We start from the raw sequence: 21295 nt of genomic DNA, 5'->3' as shown, positions 1-21295 counted from the left end.
GTATCAGAATATTGTTAAAGTTGGAGTAATCTGGGTCTCCCAGGGATGACGTTCAAGGCGCACTGCAGTCAGTTAGGATACCTATGAAACATTTTGGGAGACTAAAGGAGACCAGTATGAATTTAAGTACTTACTCTTCCTCCATTTTTATTTTCAAGACTACACTGGAAGGTTAGGCTGCTAGTAGCTAGGCCTAATGAATGTCATGGTTGAATTATAAATGAACATGTCATAATGGCATGCAATAAATATGAAATAAGGCCAATTGTATTAGCAAAGTTAAGAAAGTTGCCAGTCTTGGTGGAATGATCTAGGAGATAATAAAAAATTAGAAGGAATTTCAGTAAAAAAGAGATTTTTTTGATGATATTCTCTTTACTGAATTCATGTGTCTTTGTAGGTACAAGAAACATTTTTAAAAAATCACTTTGTTCCCAGAACAAATATATATACTTCAGCCGTCTCCTCTCCACCCTTTCTGGCAAATAAGTAAAGACTCAATCTATTTCACTCCTAGAATGTTCCTATATTTAACTGAATTGACATTAAGATAACAACTTCCAGCAAAGACTATGCCATTTCTGGAAGACAGTAAGTCTTTAGTCTTAAAGTACTAGTGAAATACCATACCTAAGCCATCTTCAATGGTTCAAATTTTACTGCCCATGTGATTATTTGTTGAAAGATCTTCCCTCCAGCAATGTTCTATATTTAAATGGAATATATAAAAACTTCCCAGTGTGAAGACCTAATGAAGTGGTGCCCTCTTTTAGGTCCAAAGGCCACACTTGGTTTGCATTTGGTTTGAATTCTGAAAAGTAGGTAGGATCAGTACAAAAAAGTGGGTGGAGCCAGAAAAAAATCTTGATTTAATTTTATTAAATGCAATTAATAGACTACATTGCATGTATTTAGGAAAATTTTAGAATGTTATTCTGGTAGGAGGTTCCTCTTTAAATTTCACATAGATAGATGAGTAGGATGCATGGGAAGGAAAATATTCTGGACAGTGGGTTCTTTTGATGTTATATTTTGGTTATCAAACAAGGTAGTAAAACTTTTTACTCAGTAAGGAGTTCTGGCACTCCTGCATATAGATTTAAGAACCTCTTAAACTTGTCTTCACAGTCCTGCATCACCCATAATGTTGCAGACCCCCTATGTCCTGTTTTCCCTGCCTGCTCAGGAATGGAAAATATTATATATGCCATAATGTGTAGGAATAGTAAACAGGCTTGCTTCCATAGCAAATCATGGAGTAAGACAATTATTCACAATGAAATTGCTTCCTTCTTCCTCACCTCAGTGGCAACCTGTTCCGCTAGTGACAATTGTATTGTGAATCTTTTTGTCCATGTGTAGAACTATCCAAACAATAAACTGGAGGAACATCCTGGTTGTGAAGTTCTTTCAGACTCAGGATTGGCCATTGGACCCATCTGGTTAAGAAGGGCTATAAAAGCCAGTGAAAATCTTGCAATAAAATACAAATGACAAAACATAAAAAGGAAGCATATAAAAAGCAAAGTTGTTGTTGTTAACTCCTTCTCTTCAGAAATGGCTAATTCTTCTTAAGAGATACTGTAAACCTATGATAGCTGATGCTGGCATCCATTATGTTCACAGATATCATACTTAGTTAATGTTAATTATAACAGCTAAACTATGCAAAATAGATTTGGCCTTCTGGCTCATGAGGTATCACCCATGTACCTTATGTCCTGGATATGCTGCCTAGTCTTTTTTGAAATGAACTTAATTCTGCCTTTCATTACTACACTATTCAGATTTACATTCAGGTATTCCAATACCATCTTTCTTTGTGCCAAGAGTAACCACGTCGACCAAAGGAAACAAAGTTAACACTAATTTAACACTTCTGTACTACATACCTGGATTCCTACAAGGTGTTACATTCACTTTTCCCCAGTACAGCCTCATTCAATTTTAGAGATCTGACACTGTGCATTGACCTTTCTGTTCCTGCTTGTTTTTCTTCCTTTATTTTTTTTAACAAACTTTGAATTGGACAGCTGCCTTATTTTATAAGATAAATGTGGAATTCTCTTTTGTCTGCAGGACAGTCCCTCAGGTACCAGGACCAAAACCCAAACTTAGGGGTCTGACACAGCTGGACAGCCCATTCCTCATCTAAACAAATGCCTTAAGCCCTTTTATGCTTTTTACAGCATGTCAAAAATCATATTGGCTGCCAATATTGATGTGATTCGTGTTGCCTCCCCTGAGCCATAAAAGAGGTAGACTGTTAGCAATTTTTTGAGGTGTATCCAAGGAATTTGAGGGCAGATTCTCTTCCAAGTTATAAATGACATCCCCAAAGCCACAGACCTCTGAACACAGAAACTATGATATTATCATAAAGCAACGTTTTCCTTATTTATTTATGCCCCATATTTGTTTAAACAATTACAAAGCAAAGATTTCCTCAAAAGAAATTTGCCCTACATGTAAGACAAAAGGTATTTATTTTGTTGTTGGCACTGGACTTTTCTACCAAACATTGTTTATGTGGCATTGACAACGCTATTCAGAATTGATTATCCGTGCCACCTCTTTCCTTCCTTTAAAGCCCATATGATTCACATGGTTTTTAGTTTATCTCCTTGTTTGCAGAGTACATTTACATAGGAACTAGTCTCTGAATGGTCACACCTACAGTTATATTGCTAATCTTCTTCTTTGGTTATGTTCAATCATTAAATATATACACATACCATAATTTAAGTATATGCATCTGTATCCTTAACTAGAAAAGAGAAGCAAAAGGTACTTACTCCAAGACCCCCACAGGGCAGCAGTGAAAAAGGTTTTTGAGGTGCACTGCCTGTATTAAAAATAAGAGATAACAATGAGCATGTAAGTAGATATTTTTTCCAATAATATATTGTTAATTATTGTCAGTAATTAGTCAAAGAGTAATAACATTTCTTAAACCCTTCCCAAACAAGTTAAGCTATGATAAATTTTTGGACTGGTTAAACTATACATAAAACATCTAGAATAGATTTCTCTGACCTTGTCCTGTCCAGATATGTTGGACTATAATTCCAGCAAGAGCCTTACTTGCTAGAAATAATGGAGCTGTAGCCCAATACAAGTAGATGACATGATTTTACACAGTGCAGTTATTTTGCTCCTCAGTTGCCGTTTTTCCAAACTAAAGAGTCTCCAAAGTTCTAGCTTTTTTTTTTCCATACAGAAAGTATTCAAGCACTTGGATCATTATGGTTACCCTCTCCTATATTTTTCTGAACTTTTCTATCTTTTGTCAAATGTGGTGATTAGAACTGTACATAGTATTTGAGATGCAGACATAGATTCATTTCAAGCCATTACAATGTTAGCACTTTTTTTTTTATTTATTTACTTTCCTGGCATGGAATTTGCCCTTTTCACAGCTACCACATAGTGAATCAACATTTTCAAGCTACCTATTACAGCCAAAGATATTTTTTCCTGGTTTGACTAGTTACAGACAAGTCAAATCCCAACAGCACATATGTGAAGTTGAAGAGGTACCTTGGTGTACCTCCTGTGTAAGCACACTGCTTACATAGATTGAAATATATATTGTTCTTTAATTGACCATTCTCAAGAAGAGATACTCATGAAGCTTTCATAATTACTTTAAGATTTTAACTATTCTGAACAGTATAGTATCATTCACCAACTTGGCCATCTCACTGCTTCCCTGCTCACTGCTGAAGGGACAAACCCTTCAGAAATTGCTTTTTTTCTTTTTTTTAATCTCATAACTCTACAAACTGAATGAAGACTAGGAGTCTCTTTTATTTAATAACTGAGCTGAAATAAAGCCTGTTTTTACTTTGGTGCTTAAGCTGAATAAATCCAAATTTGTTAGAAGATTGTTAGTAAGAGGTTTGAAAACACAAATTAGAGCCATCAAACAGAAAGCAAGCCAAAAGGCTTTGTGTCCCACTGCAACCATGTAGTGTAGTTTCCTGTAGATCACAGATACATCTCAACCTATGACACATGAACCAAGCATGTTTTTACAGCCCCCAGATTATTCTTAAAATGGATAACAGCAAACATTTCAGGACTTCTGGGGGCAAGCAAAATAGGAGTCATAAGTTTTGCATGTGTCTTCAGCCTCATAGCATTGCACAAATCAACCCTTCTCTAAAGAGCAAATTACTCCTAATAATTCCAGGAATCCATCAGTGCTAGTTCAGATTAAGGATCAAAACTCTCTCAATGTAGCAGGGAGTGGGGGGAAAGCATACAATTTATATGTGAATAATGTATTATGTTTAATAGACCACAAATTCCTAATTTCATTTTATTAATACATGAATTTAATATCCTGTCCATATACTCTCTGAATCTGCCATCTAAATCTACATCTATATTTATATTCCACTCTCTTACATATACTTTTGACCCCTTACGTATGAAAATTTTACAATCCCAATTAGGGATAATCCCATTTTTAAAATCGCAGGTAAATCCATTTGGGAGATAAACCAAGCCTCTCACAATACTATTATTTTGGATCAATTCAGTTCTGAGGAAACTGTTTTTAACCCTTCTGCAGAATTATAAAATAAGTTTGATTTTCAGAATAATGCTTCCAATAGTTTAGTCAACTCAAGCATGTATTATTGAGTCTATTTTGTCCTATCTATTGCTACTTCTGAATTTCCAAAGCAGTTGGAAGATAAAGAGAAATTATCTATGGCTCTTAAGCAGTAACTTTTTATTACAGGAACTTGATGGAATTGATACTAATTATTTATGTGACCTCTTAAATAATGAGCTTCTTATCCTATCCTGATAAGCCAATGCAGGATTTAAAAAAAACACACACACACACAAAACATTTACTATGATTTTCAACTGAGATTAATACAGCTACAACAACAGAATGCTCCATGTATATTGAACAGCTCAGAGAATGCTGAGTAAGAGTTAGCTGCAATGACTTTGTTATTGGAAATGCAACTCAGAAGATGGAAGTGAATACATGTGGATTGGACTTGTCCTGTTATTGCCACAATCAGGCTGAAATGGGACTGCTCTGGATTGATCAGCATGAGTTAGGGATGCATATATTCTTCTTGGCCAAATCCCTAGTATTTAGAATTTATCTAGATGTCAATAACCGTACATTTGATCTAGATGGGTATTCGTTTGATAGGAGGGAAAAAGATTTTTGTGGAAGAAAGTCAATATTTCTGAGTTTTCTGTCTATCCTTTAACCCTTGCCTCTTTACTTTCTAAATATTATTATTATAAGAATTAATTTTGAGGGTACTTTATATTAATACTGTTGTATGCATGCTTTTTTCTTATGTTAATTGGTTTGATAAAATGAAATAATTTGATGAGTCACAGAAGGTCAGTGTTTTAGTGCCCAGAGGCTGCACAACATTTAGAAGCAAGCTTACACTACAGCTTTTGTCTTTCCCAACTCAAAATGCAGAAAATTGTGCTGCTGATTTTTAGCAATTATGGTAAAAGTCCATTCTAGGTGCTGGACCCTATATGCCAATCCTTTTCAAACTTGGCAACTTTAAGATGTGTGGACTTCAAGTCCCAGAATTCCCCAGCCACATCTTAAAGTTGCCAAGTTTGCAATACGTGGGCCTTGGCTTCCCCACCCCTGGCCTGAGATCATTACAAGGAGGGGGACTATACAGTGATAGGTTTACAAATATGTTTGATTATACCAATCAAAAAGAAAAATATTTAGAAAAGTGGCAAAACAAATAGCACATGGAAATCTCAGTTATTCTACCTTAGTTCAGGAAAACTCAGTCTTGCATAAAGTCTGATTATCTAGTTATTTCTGCGGTTGGGTTTGGAAAATGCAATATTTAAAAGCTCAGCTATTCTGGAAGTTTATGATGATACCCCTCCACTAGTGTTTGTGTCTGAGAGTGTCCTTGCCTGAAAGCTAATAGAAACCGGGGAGCGGGGGCGGGGGGGGGCGGGGGTGGTGGTCTGGAGGTCTCCTAGTGGTTTTCATTATCAAAATTTCAGATCAGTAGTTATTCAGATAAGCATAAACAGTTCAAAGAGCCTCAGAGTTATGATATCATCACACATATTGTACAGATTCTGAGTATGTCAATTGTATTTAGCATAAGCCTGAGCCAATGGAATGGGATAGGTTGACACATATTCTAGCATGCATGCATTTTGCCATCTTTAGAAATGCTGATTTTTAGAAATATTATATTAGCAGAAAGAGCAGCAGAAGAAGAAATGAAAGCCAAGAACTGAGCAAATGTTCTGAATTGCCCTTATTAAAAGAATGATCTATGGTGTCAGTTTGAACACTGCAATGATTTACAATGTGACATGCAGTATATTATACATTGCAGGGTTCCTCAACCTTGGTGACTTGAAGATGTATGGACTTCAACTCCCAGAATTCCCAGCCAGCATGGGGAATTCTGGGAGTTGAAGTCCACACATCTTCAAGTCACCAAGGTTGAGGAACCCTGATACATTGTAATGAATGCATAAGTAGTCAAAATGGTAAATTTTTCAGGGTAGTGAAAGCTGAACTTTCATCCCTCCCTTAGCAACTTTGCTGCATTTGCTCAGGGGGGGGGGGACCCAAAGACCTCTGAGTTATTTACTTAAACTGAACCAACTGCAGTAGGATATTGGTCCTGTATTCTATGGTGGCATTCCTGCATTTTGTTCTTAAGGCCCAGTTGGAATATGAAATTGCTGATTCATTGTTTAAAGCTTTTTTCTTTTGTTTTGAAGGCCCCCCACTTTTTTTTTTCTGGGTACCATAGAGTAGCATAGGTTAGGGCTACCAGACCCTTGTACAAAATAATAATTGTGAATGATGAAATTGATCCTGTCTTATAGTTTTTAATATAAGTTTCTTTTTTTCTGAAAAGGGGATAGAGAGAGAGAGAGAGAAAGAGAGAGAGAGGGAAGGTGGGTGTGTACAGTAGGTGCATATATACAGATCTCTCTCTCTCTCTCTCTCACACACACACACACACACACACAAAACATTTATTAAAGCTTATAGCACATATGACATGGCAATCCCAGAGTCCAAAGCCCATGCATGTCTTTTACTAGCTGTTGTAGACTGAGCCCGTTTAAGTATTAAGCTGTCAGTGGAAGACAAAGCAAAGCATAGTGTATGTTTTACAAAGTCTTCCTTAAAATGCGCGCACACACACACACACACATGTGCAAATCAGGGTTACACAAGCCTACACGCGCGCGCACACACACACACCAAATCTGGCCTCTTTGTCAAGTACAATAGTCATTGTCTAGGAAACAATATCCAAAGCAAAGGTTCAGCTCTACCCAAACCCCTGCTGATTCAAATTCCTGCAGCATCCAAGAAAACGAATCTGCCTATTCCCTTGGAATACAGTGTTCAACCCAGATAGAGCAGCAAGCTCCTATGGAAAAGTTGGGTGCCATAAGATAGTTGACCAGGTGGCAATTTGGGGGTGGTGGTGGTGAAAGAGCTACGGATCATGTGCTACCAGAAATCTTGTGTCCTCACTAGATTCCATTCCTGGTTTTCACTGCTCTCAAGACAAGCTCTCACTCTTTTTGCTGTACTACAAGATTCAGCCTTTTTGCTGAACTACAAGATTCAACCTAGCAATCTGAACTCTGGATGTTAGTGAACCTGGTGAGGCCTTCCTTCTCCTCCATAAAAATCGAACTATTTCAGGTTTCCCTTTTTATCCTCTTTGTCCAGACATTTCTCTCTTTATCTCTTGGTCTGTGCTCTGTTCATGGCCAGACTTTTCTGCTGAAATAGATGACTGTTTGTTCATTACAATTACAAGGTAAAAAACACAAGGGATTCAGTTTGTTTTTATTTTTCTTCTTAGTGCTTTATAAATACAGTATGTGATTGTGGAAGAAAGAGGAGAAAGAGGAGGAAGAAGAATAGCTTTCCTTCCCAATCATATAAGAATCCCTTAATTTTTCTGTGAACGGTACTTTAAAGGGTGTACATCATTAAAAGAGGCACATAAAATGGATTGCCATACGATTTTATAAATGTAACTTAACCTTAGCAAGAATTTTTACAGGCATTCAAGCTTTCCCCTCCCTACAACAACAAAGACTAAATAAAAAACTCAACATTTTGAAGAGAATGTGCGCTACAAACAACTACAGCTTTTGGCGACATTTCTGGGGCTGCAGCAGAGGCAGGATTGAGTGTAGAGACAGGATGATTTGGTTACAGGCCACAGGCCTATCTTCTGCCACTGCCCTACTGTCCACCCAGTAGGACGCCAGGAACTTCTGCTCTCTCTTGCTGCCTTCTTGAGCTTTTCTCTTGGCCCCCAACCTCAAGGATTGGATACGATTATAAACATATGCTTCAGGCAAAGCTGCAAAAAATATACTCTTTGGAATTCAGCAATTTTGGCTGAAAAGGTCAATAAAATGCTTTAAATACATTTATATAGACGCAAATAAACAGTCCATTATTTGCCAACTGTTTGGATGTCTCAGTAGATTAATATATGTTCAAGTCAGGCAGACTTTGCAGGCTCATATTATTATGAAAAATGTTCCAGTTCAATACACCATGTATCTTTATCCCATCATATTAAGGTCTTTTGGAAAATGTTTTCCATTTTCCCCATAAAGACAGTCCATGCAATATTGGACAGAAATCTAGGGCCTGCCCTGCCAAGCACACTGTGGAATGCCCTGATTCTAGCAAAACCACACAGAAAGATGAACAGAGGCAGGAATTCACCCTCAGCTCAATGCACATTTAGCAGGCACTCAGTCCCCTTGAATTCACTGAAGCGCCCTCCTCAACAGAGACGTGCAAATAGCAGCTGTTGCCATTTGAATGATTCAGCAAGGCTTTTCCAAGTGCTGTTCCATACCTTGGGGAAGGCACCATCCAAGCCCCGCTTCAGCCAGTGAAATATGTTGATACGTATTAATTCATATTTCAGTACAGTGTCTATAGTGTTCCATTGCTGTGTGTAGTGGAACCCAGATGGTACTCATGACTTTAAAGTCTCTCTCTTACCCCTTGTAGCTCCTCTTCTGCCTGCTAGGACCATTCAAGTAAAAGAGGCTGAAAACTATCCCTTAAGGATACAGCTCACATGCCCATTCCTTTTCTGAGTTACTCACCAAAGTATAAATTTTTATACCACAAAAGGTTAATAACCAGATGATCATAAAAGCAGAGTGAGATCTCTATGGCTGACTTTGAGCCAGCGCCTTTCCCTAATCTACGCTGGCTCTCTCTGCAACATTCTCTTTCCACAATGAAATGCATCTGGAAAAAGTGTTTTGTTTTGGGGGGGGGGGCGGGTGTTACATCGCTTGCCAAGTATTTTAAACTGACACCAGCTATGACTAATGACAGTGCTGGAATGTGCTGTTCTCAGTAGAATAGAGCCCTTTACAGACCTAGGACTTTCCTGGGGTCCAGCTTCTGTCTGTTCAGGGGACTGGTGCCATAGAGCAGTGAATGATGTTCGGAGTGAACCAGCTGTATTTCTTCCAAACTGGCTTTTCGACCTCGAATCCGCTGAAAGAAAGCAGCAGAGCTCTATAATATTCCGCTGATAATATACAGGGGAGGGGAAAGAAAGCAAATCCAAAATAACATTGAATAGGATTAATCATGGGCAGTAATAATTGCATCATACAGGAATGTGACACTGATATTGTTTAATATGATTCAAGAAAGCAAAAACATGATTTTTTCTTAAATAAATGTACTGATGTCATGTTAGAATAACATAGCACTTTGTATGACATAAATAAATATCCCTCTTTTTTTCCTTTTTTTCTTTTTCCTTCCATTCAACCCTTTATGAAGGCTACATTAAATATGACACAATCCATGCAGTAAATGATTTCACAGGGGGTGAGAGGAGGGGGATCCAGGTCAGGACTTATCCCCTATTTAGGTGGGAGCAAATCAAGCTTTCAGGATACTTGTTTTTCAGTATCATGAAGCAGCCTTCCCTAATCTGGTATCCTGCAGAGGTGTGGGGACTACAGTTCCCAGGGTTCTAAGCCAGTGTAGCCAATAATTCTGGGAGTTGTAATACAGAAATATTTGTCAGCCTGTCATCAGCCCACCATCAATAGTAGTTTTTAAAATTCTATTTGGGGTTAACAGAATCTTTGTCTTGCAAAAAGATAAGACTATATGTTATAATATGGCAAAGAGTAAAGCCTACATCTCCAGAACGTGATTCTTGAGTTCTCTTTAATTTTGTAAACTAGCCAGGTAAAATTCAATTTAGCAGGAACATCAGTTCCCATCTATACATTTCTTTGCTTCCAGGGTTCTTTTGAATTTCCTTCAAATTTCTCTGGGAAGTATTTTGAACTTATTTTGTTGTGAAATGGTAGATAATCTTTTATGTTACATTTTTTTTCATTGCACTACATGCCTTGGCTCCCCAAACTTCTTATCCTGAAAAAGCCCAGTGGAAGGAAAGTTATCCTTGGGAGTCAGTTAAGTCATATGAAACCAGGGAAACTACTGATCACTGGAAAGATGATGGTACAATGAAAGACATGACACAACCCTTGGCTTTCCCATAATTAAGGTAAGCAGAAGAACCTCACACCCCATCCATGAGAATCTCACCACAACTCCTTCTTTCTTTCTTAGGAAAAAAAAAAGAATCAAAAGTGATTTATTTTCCATCAGATTGAAGAACAGTAAAAAGAAAAAGAAAAAAAGACAGAGAAGAAATTTTTGGCAAGCATAAAACAAAACAAAACGATCCCCACTGGTCATGAATCAAGAAGAAATGAGAATAGAGTTAAGTGCCAAGAAAGTCATTCTAGAATGGATATGAGGAAAAATAGCAGCTGAGTGAGAAAGTAAGTTGCCCAAAAGGTGGATGGGGAGACATTTAACCACAGCAATTTTTAAAGAAGAGCTAAACAATGTGGTTCAAAACGTGTTCATGATGCTAGAACCGCCATGGGGAAGTTTGGCTCAGAGTAGGGACCCACAGGGCCTTTGGAGTCATTTGAGACTTTGCAGAAGACTTTGAGATGCATTCTTACCCTCAACAGCATTTCAGCACCTTACCATCTTTAGAGACTAAAGAGAGTTTGTTGGTAAATATCTGGCAGACCAAAATAAATGGCTGGTGAACAAGAGAATACTGCTCTTTCAGTCTCTACCTTTCTGTATCTACTACTGCCGAAAAATAAAAAATAAAAAATCAGTAATCTGTTTTAATATGCCTCTGCTTTAATTCCATATGTCTGCTTTTTTTTTTTTAAACCTTTCATATTTTTTACTCTGGTGACATCAGTAAATATCTATTGGCTTGTCCTGATATTAACATACTAACTCATGTAAATCTTCATATCAAAGACCTGAAGAGGGGCTTTCTCCATTTAAAAATCCAAGGATACACAGACTCTTTCACGGTGCTACTGTTGCTTGAAATAAAGAACCTTCACAAAGATTTATACAGCAGGAATGTAATTGTGTTTGTGTTTAGGGCTATATTGGACCGTTGAATGGCATGTCAAAGGCCACATTCCAAAAAGTGCATGGTGCTGGCTCAAAGAAATGAGCAGGACCAGGACAAAAACTGGACGGTGTTTAATTTAAATACAAATTAAATTTAATTAAATAATTAGAGCTAGCATGATTAATCCCTATGTATTTAATAACTCTCCTCTCTGCCCCATTAAAAATTAAAATTCTGCAATGAGTTTTGGAGATGAACTCTTATTAATTCGTTTGTTTGTTGGATTTTGAGGCTGCCCAACTCTAGAATAACTCTGGGTGTTATTCTGGCTTAGAGTTAAAAACAGAAAACAAGAAAGAAAAAAACTGAAGTGTCCAGACAACCACATCCATGTACCCCACAAAACCACACCACTGACAGAACTCCACAACCACCCTACCCCATGGCCTGGGAAAATAGCCAAGTTTTTAAAGATTTCCATAACATCATCAGGGTGGGAGCTGCAGGTCTCTCTGGGGTTGGGGTTGGGGATACCCTTCCAGAAGACAGCCACTGCAACAGAGAAGGCACATTTCCTGAGTACCGATAGATGGCACTGTTTGATTGAAGGGACCTTAAGCACATTGATTCTGTTCAATCTTCCCAGATGGGCATAAAGCATGGGAAATAGTCAGTCCCTCAAATAACCTCGCCTTATGCCATGAAGAGCTTTATAGGTGATAACTAGCACATTGAACTGCACCCAGAAATTCACTGGCAACCAGGATATTTACTTAATTTGGTGTTTGGAGGTGTAATTTTATTCCGCTGATCTATTGTCTTCTACTCTTCCAATGCTCATTTTCAAAAGGCTGATAAACATCAGTGGAATTCCTATCCAACTAAATATAGGCTAACAAAGGACTTAATTATGCAGGATTTTGATCTCCAATTTCTCCATCATTCCCAATCCTGAAATTGAATTTGCAGCCAAGAAACAGTAAGACATAATTGCACAAAATCAACAACATTCTGTTACTTTAGGTAGACAATATATTTAATAACTGTTCTCCAGGGATTATTTTAAAAAAAACACCTTGTTATTTATATATCAGGTGATTGATAACATTATTTCATTCGCCTAAAACGTATTTACATTTTCTTGAAGGAAGGGAAAAGGGATGTGGTGTTATATAAATGTTTTTCCTGGAATGTGCTGTAGATGACTGCATAGCATATCAATGAAGAAACCCCAGGTGGTTGGGACTGTGGAAGACCCTTTTCCCTTCCACTGAGAGTTGTACATTTCCCAGAAAAGCTAATTAAAGTGTTTAAGAGATTTAGGGTAATTATTAGTCATTGTGCATAGTGTGTAGCATAGAATTCAGAAATTTAGAATACTATAAGCTTCACTATATCTCTCTTGCAAAAGGGAAATAAAATGAGGTGAGGGCCAAAATGGCTGTGGTGTTACAAATGAGCAAAACAGAAGCATTTAATTTATTCCTTTGGTTCCCTTTTTAACCATAACATTAAACCATCTCTTTCTTGGCCCCACTTTTCTAATTTCTTGTATTTGCATACTTTTTCCCTTTAATTTCTTCCATTATTTGTTAATCTTCAATGGATTGATTAATGTATTATTAGTATATTAATATTCTCAACATATTATTGATTCATATTCATTATGAGTGACATAAATTGCTAATAGTTATATCCCTACGTACTCCAGAGATTTTATTCTGCCTCTAAACTTTTTTGTATCTGTCAAGCAATAGAACCTTCTCATTTCAGAAACCAGAGTATCAGCTGGTCAACACTCTAGTATTAATAGAAGGCAGGAGATAAGTCCAGAACAAAGTTGTGGCCAGAACAGCGGCCCTCAGCCACTGACACTGAACTCTGGAAGATGAGGAGATAATGTAATTTGAGAGATAGCAGCTGAGAAGAGGAGATGAACACCATTACCATCAACCTAAGGATGCACAGTGAGATTATTTCCAAGGATTCTTTTGTTGATATAAAAGCAATAGACAATTAAATTGGCAACAACAATTTAAATGAGGACAGGACAGTGAGGCCCACCTCAAAGCATCAATGAGTAGCCTACTCCTACATTAGAAACTGAGAAAAGATGATGTTGTAATACAGGTATAGGCATCATTAGGGATATGTGCCAGTGGCCCAGAATAATAAGCATGTGCCGTTCCATCATAAATGTGTTTTCAAGTGCATATTCTATCTATAGATGCCCTTGCTGGTCCCAGAGCAAGACTGTCTAGGGAGGTATCACTTCAGTCATAAGAGAAAATTGGTGGTTTTTCCCCTACACATGTTTTACCTATACACTATCCAGCAGGATTGTAGTTCTAGAAAAAAGAAAGATCGGAACTGGAGAAAAGGCAAAATATTCCAGTATATTTTGACTCCTGGAAAGTCTGCCCCTTTCACGTGACAGACTCACTACAAGATGAAGTGAGTACCTCTACAGGAAAGCTACACCATAAGCTGAACTATACATTGAAGAGCCCACATACTAAGAAACAAAATGTACAGAAGACAAAAGATACAGGTTGGTCCTGAGAGCAAGGGCAAAAAGCTAATCAGTACATACCAAAGAGTGGCTGCTGGGATTGGATATTTGATGAAGATCACTTTCTGGAGATCAAGCCAGAAGAACAGATACAAATTGCTATATAAGCATGATTTCCTACAGAGAGGCTGAAAGTAATGCTAATGGACTGCAATGCTTAGAAATCACCAAGATCAAATACAATGTTCTTCTGTCTCTACTGAGAAGGCTTCAGGCTTACAATCTAGTCTGTGAGTTTAGTATCAGAACACCAATCCCATCTTATGGATTTCTATGAATAAACACATAAAGGGGCCTTACCAGTCAGGAACAAAGGGCTCCATGAATATTTACAAGCTTAGAATAATTTTAACAAAGAGAGGTTCTACTAGTTAAATCAGATGCAAACATAGTATCAACTTTTACAAATAAAAATAACTTTTAGAAATATAACTAAATGTAAGGAATGTGGCATTATAAATCTTGGCTAACTTATCCATTATCTATCCCATTATTATGTTGCAGCCAGTACATTCCTTGTGGGAATAAGTGTGAATGATCATTGTAACAGTAGGATGATTGACTTAAGAGAGCATCAAGGTATTTTTGATCTGCAAAATTTGTGCTATGATGAAAACAACATTCTTAAGATCATTTAGAGAGCCAAGTTGGTACAGTGGTTAAGGGATCACCCTGGAGACTCTGAGTTCTAGTCACGCCATAGGCACGAGGCCAGCTGGGTGACCTTGGGCCAGTCACTCTCAGCCCTAGGAAGGAGGCAATGGCAAACCACTTCTGAAAATCTTGCCAAGAAAAGTGCAGGGACTAGTCCAGGCAGTCACCAGGAGTCCACACTGATTTAAAGGCACACACATACACAAGATTATTTAAGGTTGTTAAATTCTTTAATTAATTCTAAGTGAGAATACAGTAATAATTTTAGCATCTGTCTAAATAATTATTTTATATACTTTGTTCCTTATAAAAATGTCTGTCTAATCTAACATCTACAGCTTCAACTGTATGTTGAAGCTAAACAGTACTGCCTTGTTTGGGATAAATTACAAGCAGATGTAATTAACCAGTTTGGTCTAGTGGTTAAAGCTTCAGGCTAAAAACCAGGAGACGGTGACTTCTAGTCCTGCCTTAGGCATGAAAGCTGGCTGGGTGATTTGGGGCTAGTCACTCTCTCTCAGCCCAGCCCACCTCACAGGGTTGTTGTTGTGGGGAAAATAGGACAAGGAAGGAGTATTAGGTATGTTCGCTGTCTTGACTTATTTATAAAAATAATAAAGGCTGGATTAAAAAAAATCTAAATCTAATCTATTTAAAATGTAATGATTTTAGTATTATGTTTAAAATAAAAATAGAGTTAAAAATCATAGTGGCCCTGTTTGCACAGCATATTTAACTGAGCCATAAATTTGGTGTGTGTGTGGGGGGGGGACATGTTATATGAGCAAATTGTTCCTACTGCACAGGATTCCTCCTTTGTATCGACTCGCAGAGTAGCTCATTTTAAGGATTAGCGAAGTCAGTCGGATGCCGGCACTCGCACTGTGCTCTGCAGTGCTTGGATTTCACTCTGGAATCTTTCAAACTCAGGTGCCCTATTTGAGATCTCAGGATTTCATGCAGCCTCCAAAACCCTTTTGGTCCTGCAGTCTTTCCAAAATTTGGCCTGAATTTTAATTTTGTTAGGATTGAAGGGGAAAATTATTAAATGCATTCCAAGTAATCATATTAACTATATGTAATTAGTTTAAATAACATTTAAAGCTTAAAGGAAATGAAATTCAGATTTTGTTCATGCTGTGTCCAGTTTTTTGTCCTGCTCCATCTATTTCCTGGAGTATGTCTCCAGAAAATCATTTAGAGCAGCCTTCAGCTTGTTGTTTAAGAAAGGTAAACTGATGTATCAATATTATTAACATCTGGGAGATCTTAATGTCTTCCTCTTTTTGTAAGTACTGCACCCCAATTTTGTTTGAATGTGCTAATACAGATTCTAATTTTTTTTTTTTTTTGCATCAAAGTTCAATTCAAAGCTCCACACCATGGATAGAGTCACAAAGAGGCATCCACAGGGGGGATTAAAAAAAAATAAATCAAGACTGCAGTTCCTCTGCCCCTTTTTTATTTGTATCTACACATAAAAAGGCGGCAGGATTTCGACTGGTCACCATCCTGAGTTTTTTTGACATGGATACCTTTGTGGTCATTAAAAATAATAATAATAATAGTAATAATAATTTAAAAATTCATCAGTACCTTTTATAAATGTAATGCTGACCTTAGGTTCTATAGTATAACTTAGCATGATGTACAAAGAATATTCCTGAGGTCATCCAGCTGGTACTTACAAAAGGAACAGAAATACATCATATTAAAACCAGCATATTGAACATATTTGTGTGGCCATTACCTCACACTTGTTTAGCAGTCCACTTTCTTGCAACCTTGACCAGATGCTTTGTATTCTTCCAGCATGCTCAGGGTGGTTGGTATAATTCCCACACAAACACTGGTGCTTCAACATTAGTGTGTCATATGCAATACCTTCAAAAGAAACATAATAGGACTAACTTACCACTATATCAACCTAGAAAGTAAAATACAGCAACCAGGATGCTCATAGAGGTAGAATAGGATGTGTGGTTGGGGTGATCAGAAGATGCCAAACTGCACATAGGTTTCTTATTGGAGAGATAGGGTTGTCTTTTTCTGCATCAGTGTGTTTTTTCCTTTACGATGTATGCTCTACATTGATATGGTAATGATGACATTTAGAGTCATATATAGGCCAAGAAAATGAATGAAATTACAGGGAGTCCTCAGTTAGCAACCACAACTGGGATCAGCAACTCGGTTGTTATGTGAAGCGGTTGCTAAGTGAAACCATAACTGAGCTTATGATCCTACTTCAGCATTCCTTTGCTTTACAGACCTGCAAAGTTTGTCAACGCGAGGACTGGTTGCAAAGTTACTTTTTCATTACTACCGCAACTGCAAATTTATTTATTTATTTAAGCAATTTAAGCAATTTATATGGCCACCCAACTCACAGTGACTCTGGGCAGCTTACAGAAATAAAAACCCCAAATATAAAACCCACTACATCCCCCCCCCACTTCCCTTTGCAACAGCAACACATTTACACTAGCCATTTGACGAGCTCCGTATCAACCTGGGATCCCCAAGTCACTAAACGAGGCAGTAGCTAAACAAGGACTACCTGTATTACATGACTTCAGGATAAACCAATCCTTGACACAAATGTGCATTGGAAGCAGAATAAATCATGCCGCAGGGGCTAGTAACACATGGGAAATATAAATTTGACCTGGCCAAAGTCCAAATACATATGGCATATCTTAGAAGAGTGTCCACAGAGATTTATCCCAACAATGTAGCATTAAAAAATGAGCTATAGGAATGTTAAGCTTCAAACGTTACATATAATTATAATATTTAAAGCACATCAGACCGCCTTCTGCATATCCTTTATTTCTCTTTTTGAAGTGCAGACTCTATTTTACAAGATGAAAAAACTAGCTAAACATTGTCAATAACACTATTATGGCTGGACTAATAAGCTTTTTTCAGTGCCAGCTCCTCTTTCTCCATTGAGCAGTTTAAATATTTGGGGCCATAGCAGGTGATGGTATCTTGGCTGATCTTGAAAAAACTAAGCAGGGTCAGATCCAGTTAGCACTTGAATGGGAGACTCTAAAAATTCCAGAAGTGGACACCTGACTGGGAAATAACAATTATAAAAATCTTAGAAGAGTGCATGGCTAATTGTTTCTCTATTGCTGCAAAGAAAGTTGCATGTCCATGTCCCTATGGTTATCAGGGTCATTACGGCTTGAGGACGTCTTTAAGTATTTGCCCAAATACTGCACTTTCAGCAATAATCCGTTGCTGGCTCCAGTTCTATGGGGACCCTTGGAAAGAGGCCCTTGGTGGCTGCACCTTTAAGACAGAGTATCCCCCTGGATTTTCCTGGAGGACCAAGGCTTGAAACGCCATTTATTTATCCTGTGATGTCCCAAAGTGACGCTAATTTGGCACCATTCATGGACTTGCAGTAAACGTACAGGGCAGTTCCAAGGCATCTGGTTCTTATTAGAAGTGAAGGCACTGGTGAGAGACCCTGCCAAGTCCTGGGATTCTGGTAACTGCCCAAAGTTATTTGGGGTTAGCACCAGCTCCATGTTTTAATCAAAGCCTTGGGCCTCTTTTTAAATCACTTCCCCTCTTTTCTTTAACTATGCTAATGGAAATATTAATTTCCTCAAACGTAAAACAAAATACCAAAACATGACTCTGTGTTTGACAGTGTTACTCTGAGTGCAGCTTCAAGTGAGTCCAAGAGAGTTTCATGGGGCTTATTCCAAAATGAAGTTTGTACAGGGTTGTAACTTTTGAAGGAGTTCATCTGCATGAATAATTCAAAAGTTGAGATCTGGGTCCCTGTCAGAAACATTAAATGCAAACTTTTAAGTAGTAAAATATTCTCACATTCCAAACTGCATAATGTCTGGTGAGGAGCATTCCTTAGTCTAAAATGAAATCTGAATGTCCTTTTTTTCATATACTTCAAACATCTAAATTGATTTAGGATGTGCAAATAATTCACTTCTGCAGCTGTGGGTCACACAGCACGTGTGCTACCGTACCACAACACAGCAACAGAGCTGCCTACTAAAAATAGAATGTAGGATTCCCTAACACAATCCAGCCAATACTACTCCACTCCCCCCCCCCAAAAAAAGGCAGTGAGGGAAGAGACAACTGTTTTCAATTGCTTGCTGCTATGGAATGTTAGTGGAAGATAATGATTCTGGTTGGAATGTTGCCTTTATTCAAGCCAATGGCAAAATTCCCCTCTGAAATCAGAAAGGCCAAGATTTTAACTGGCTCTTTCTATGAAAGAAAGAAAGAAAGAAAGAAAGAAAGAAAGAAAGAAAGAAAGAAAGAAAGAAAGAAAGAAAGAAAGAAAGAAAGAAAGAAAGAAAGAGGGAGGGAGGGAGGGAGGGAGGGAGGGAGGAAGGAAGGAAGGAAGGAAGGAAGGAAGGAAGGAAGGAAGGAAGGAAGGAAGGAAGGAAGGAAGGAAGGAAGGAAGGAAGGAAGGATCAGATTCTGATCTAATTGTTGTGATGCAAATTGTGAATGTGATTCCATATGGGTCAGAGTAAAAATTAGTCTGTGGGTCAAAACATACATTTATTTTAATATATATTTTCATCATCCTTAAGACTTATAATTGGTGGCAATTTTTATTTATATTTATTTATAATATAGATACATTATAAAGCTGAACAGTGCCACACTTCTTCCTTGTCCTGGATTTTCAATTGCCATTTAAAGAAATTTTTAAAAAGCATCACTTGCAGAAAATGGTCAGACTGTATTCTGCAGGATAGGTCCAACTCTAACATTACGCATGTTGTGACAGGTAAGCAAATAAGATGGATGTGTAAATCAAATACTCAATACAAAAAGTTAGTTCAATTGAAACTTAGAATTCAATTCAATTTGTATTTCTATTTCATTTCAGAAATTTGATCCAATTCTGACTTCTCAAAAAAATCAAATAAACCATTTCTGCACATGCATAAAAATTGTCTGAATCTTCCAAAACAATTTATCAGTTTTGGATACAATCTAGTGATTCAAATCAACTTGTTCATTTGCTTTGGAAATTAGGTTCTGTTGAAAGATTAAACTGAACTGCCTGTGAAGCAGATCTCCAAATTGAATTTTTACCCCACAGCTAATATTTATTGACTGTCTTAAGGGCAATTGGACTGTTCATATTTCCTGCTATAAAGGTGAAGAGGACTCTAGTCTTCAGAAGAAAAATCCAGTATTTGCAAGCAAGGGACTCAATTCTGTGCTCAGCAAATACCTTCATATGCAATGAAAAGTGCACGCCAATCCATTCCTTGCTGAAAGGAGACATCAGGTTTCAGAAACTGATCAGGTAATTTTGAATGTGTTTACCATATTGGAAAATAACACCTTTGGTATACATTAGTGACATTCCTAAAGGCAGATCTCAGAAATATATATTGTAGTCATGCTTTTTAGTAAGGGTTTCATGTCAGCATGGTGGTGGTCTCAACTGAAGGAGGGAGGGGAGAAAAAGACAAAATACAACAGGGACTAGAGAGAAATAAAAGAAAAGTGGGAAAGGGCTGGAGGATATCCAAAATGCACCTGTTGTTTGGCTGTCTGAGCTTCTCAACAGTATTAATTTATGGATGTGTGAATATTATCCATTATCAGCTGCACTAGTTGATTTGAAGCCAATACAACACTCTCAAATCCCATAGGACTGAGGATAAAAAAGGAATGCATTGCTGCAACTACAAGAGATATTCCTGGCATTTAAATCACTTGATCCTACATGAACTCTGCATTTATTCTGCCTATTATGTGGAGTCTTTAGGGACTCTTACCAGTCATGGAGGTTTGCTGAACAGGCTGATCCACAGTTGGATGAGGTAATACAAGAGTTGTCAGGGAAGTCTGCGTTCTGGCACTAGGCTGGTACTCATCTAGACACACCATGCCAATTGTGGCCATCTGAGCCTGGTACACTTGCAACTGCTGTAAATGCTGTTCTTCCAGGACCTGCTGTTTTCAAAAAAGAAACAGTAAAATAAATGTGACAAGGGATCACAATGAACCCTAGGAGAAATGAATCAAGAAATTAAGTTATTTGTTTAGTGCTCTAGCAAACAAGCATGAATGCTCATACTTGCCCAGTCTAGCTACCGCGCAACTCTTGTCAAACCCAGGATAGGTTTTGAGTCCCTATGTGATAGAAAACTATCCAAATGGAATAAGATGCTAAGAAGGATGGTAGAGTTTCAAAAAGGAAATTATCTAAACACCAGAGCTTCCAATACATCTTCAAGACAGCCATTAGAGAGGACAAAAACTAAGAAATGTGATGTATTCAATATATTAAACAGAAGAAAAACAAATCTTGACATCAGCTCAGCTATTTTAACATTGCAGTACAATGTTGGTCTTCCCAGTGCTTCAGCCCAGAATTCCACACATACTTAGAAAGTGCCATTGCTCAGTGGTACAGTAAATTAATTGACTTCCAGAAAATCCCAGGGTCATACTATGGCAACTCCAGCTGGGCTAGAAAACTCCAACCCTAGAACTCTACAAAGCACCTGCCAATCAATGCAACCCCTGGGTCAAACTCACTATAAGATAGTGTTCTATGTTCCAGCATGCACAG

General features: G+C 37.7%; 1 protein-coding gene across 1 annotated transcript in view; it reads right to left on the bottom strand.

The window, feature by feature from the left end:
• LOC103056205 (histone deacetylase 9) overlaps positions 1–20667 on the bottom strand; it is a 136404-nt gene extending 115737 nt beyond the window's left edge. The window contains exons 1-4 of the mRNA XM_025165974.2: positions 20496–20667; positions 16454–16587; positions 9433–9553; positions 2796–2845 (exon numbers count right to left, since the gene is read on the bottom strand). Coding sequence (XP_025021742.2) covers positions 2796–2845; positions 9433–9553; positions 16454–16587; positions 20496–20622 — 432 coding nt within the window. The 5' untranslated portion in view covers positions 20623–20667. The remainder of the gene's footprint in view (positions 1–2795; positions 2846–9432; positions 9554–16453; positions 16588–20495) is intronic.
• Between the last annotated feature and the right edge of the window lie 628 nt (positions 20668–21295).

Source organism: Python bivittatus, unplaced genomic scaffold, assembly GCF_059951505.1.
Source record: "Python bivittatus isolate LINGU-HERP-01145 unplaced genomic scaffold, Pbiv_v1 ctg000610_np1212, whole genome shotgun sequence".
Taxonomy (NCBI): Eukaryota; Metazoa; Chordata; class Lepidosauria; order Squamata; family Pythonidae; genus Python; species Python bivittatus.
Note: the sequence above shows the minus strand (reverse complement) of the source record. Positions and strands in the feature narration are given on the sequence as shown.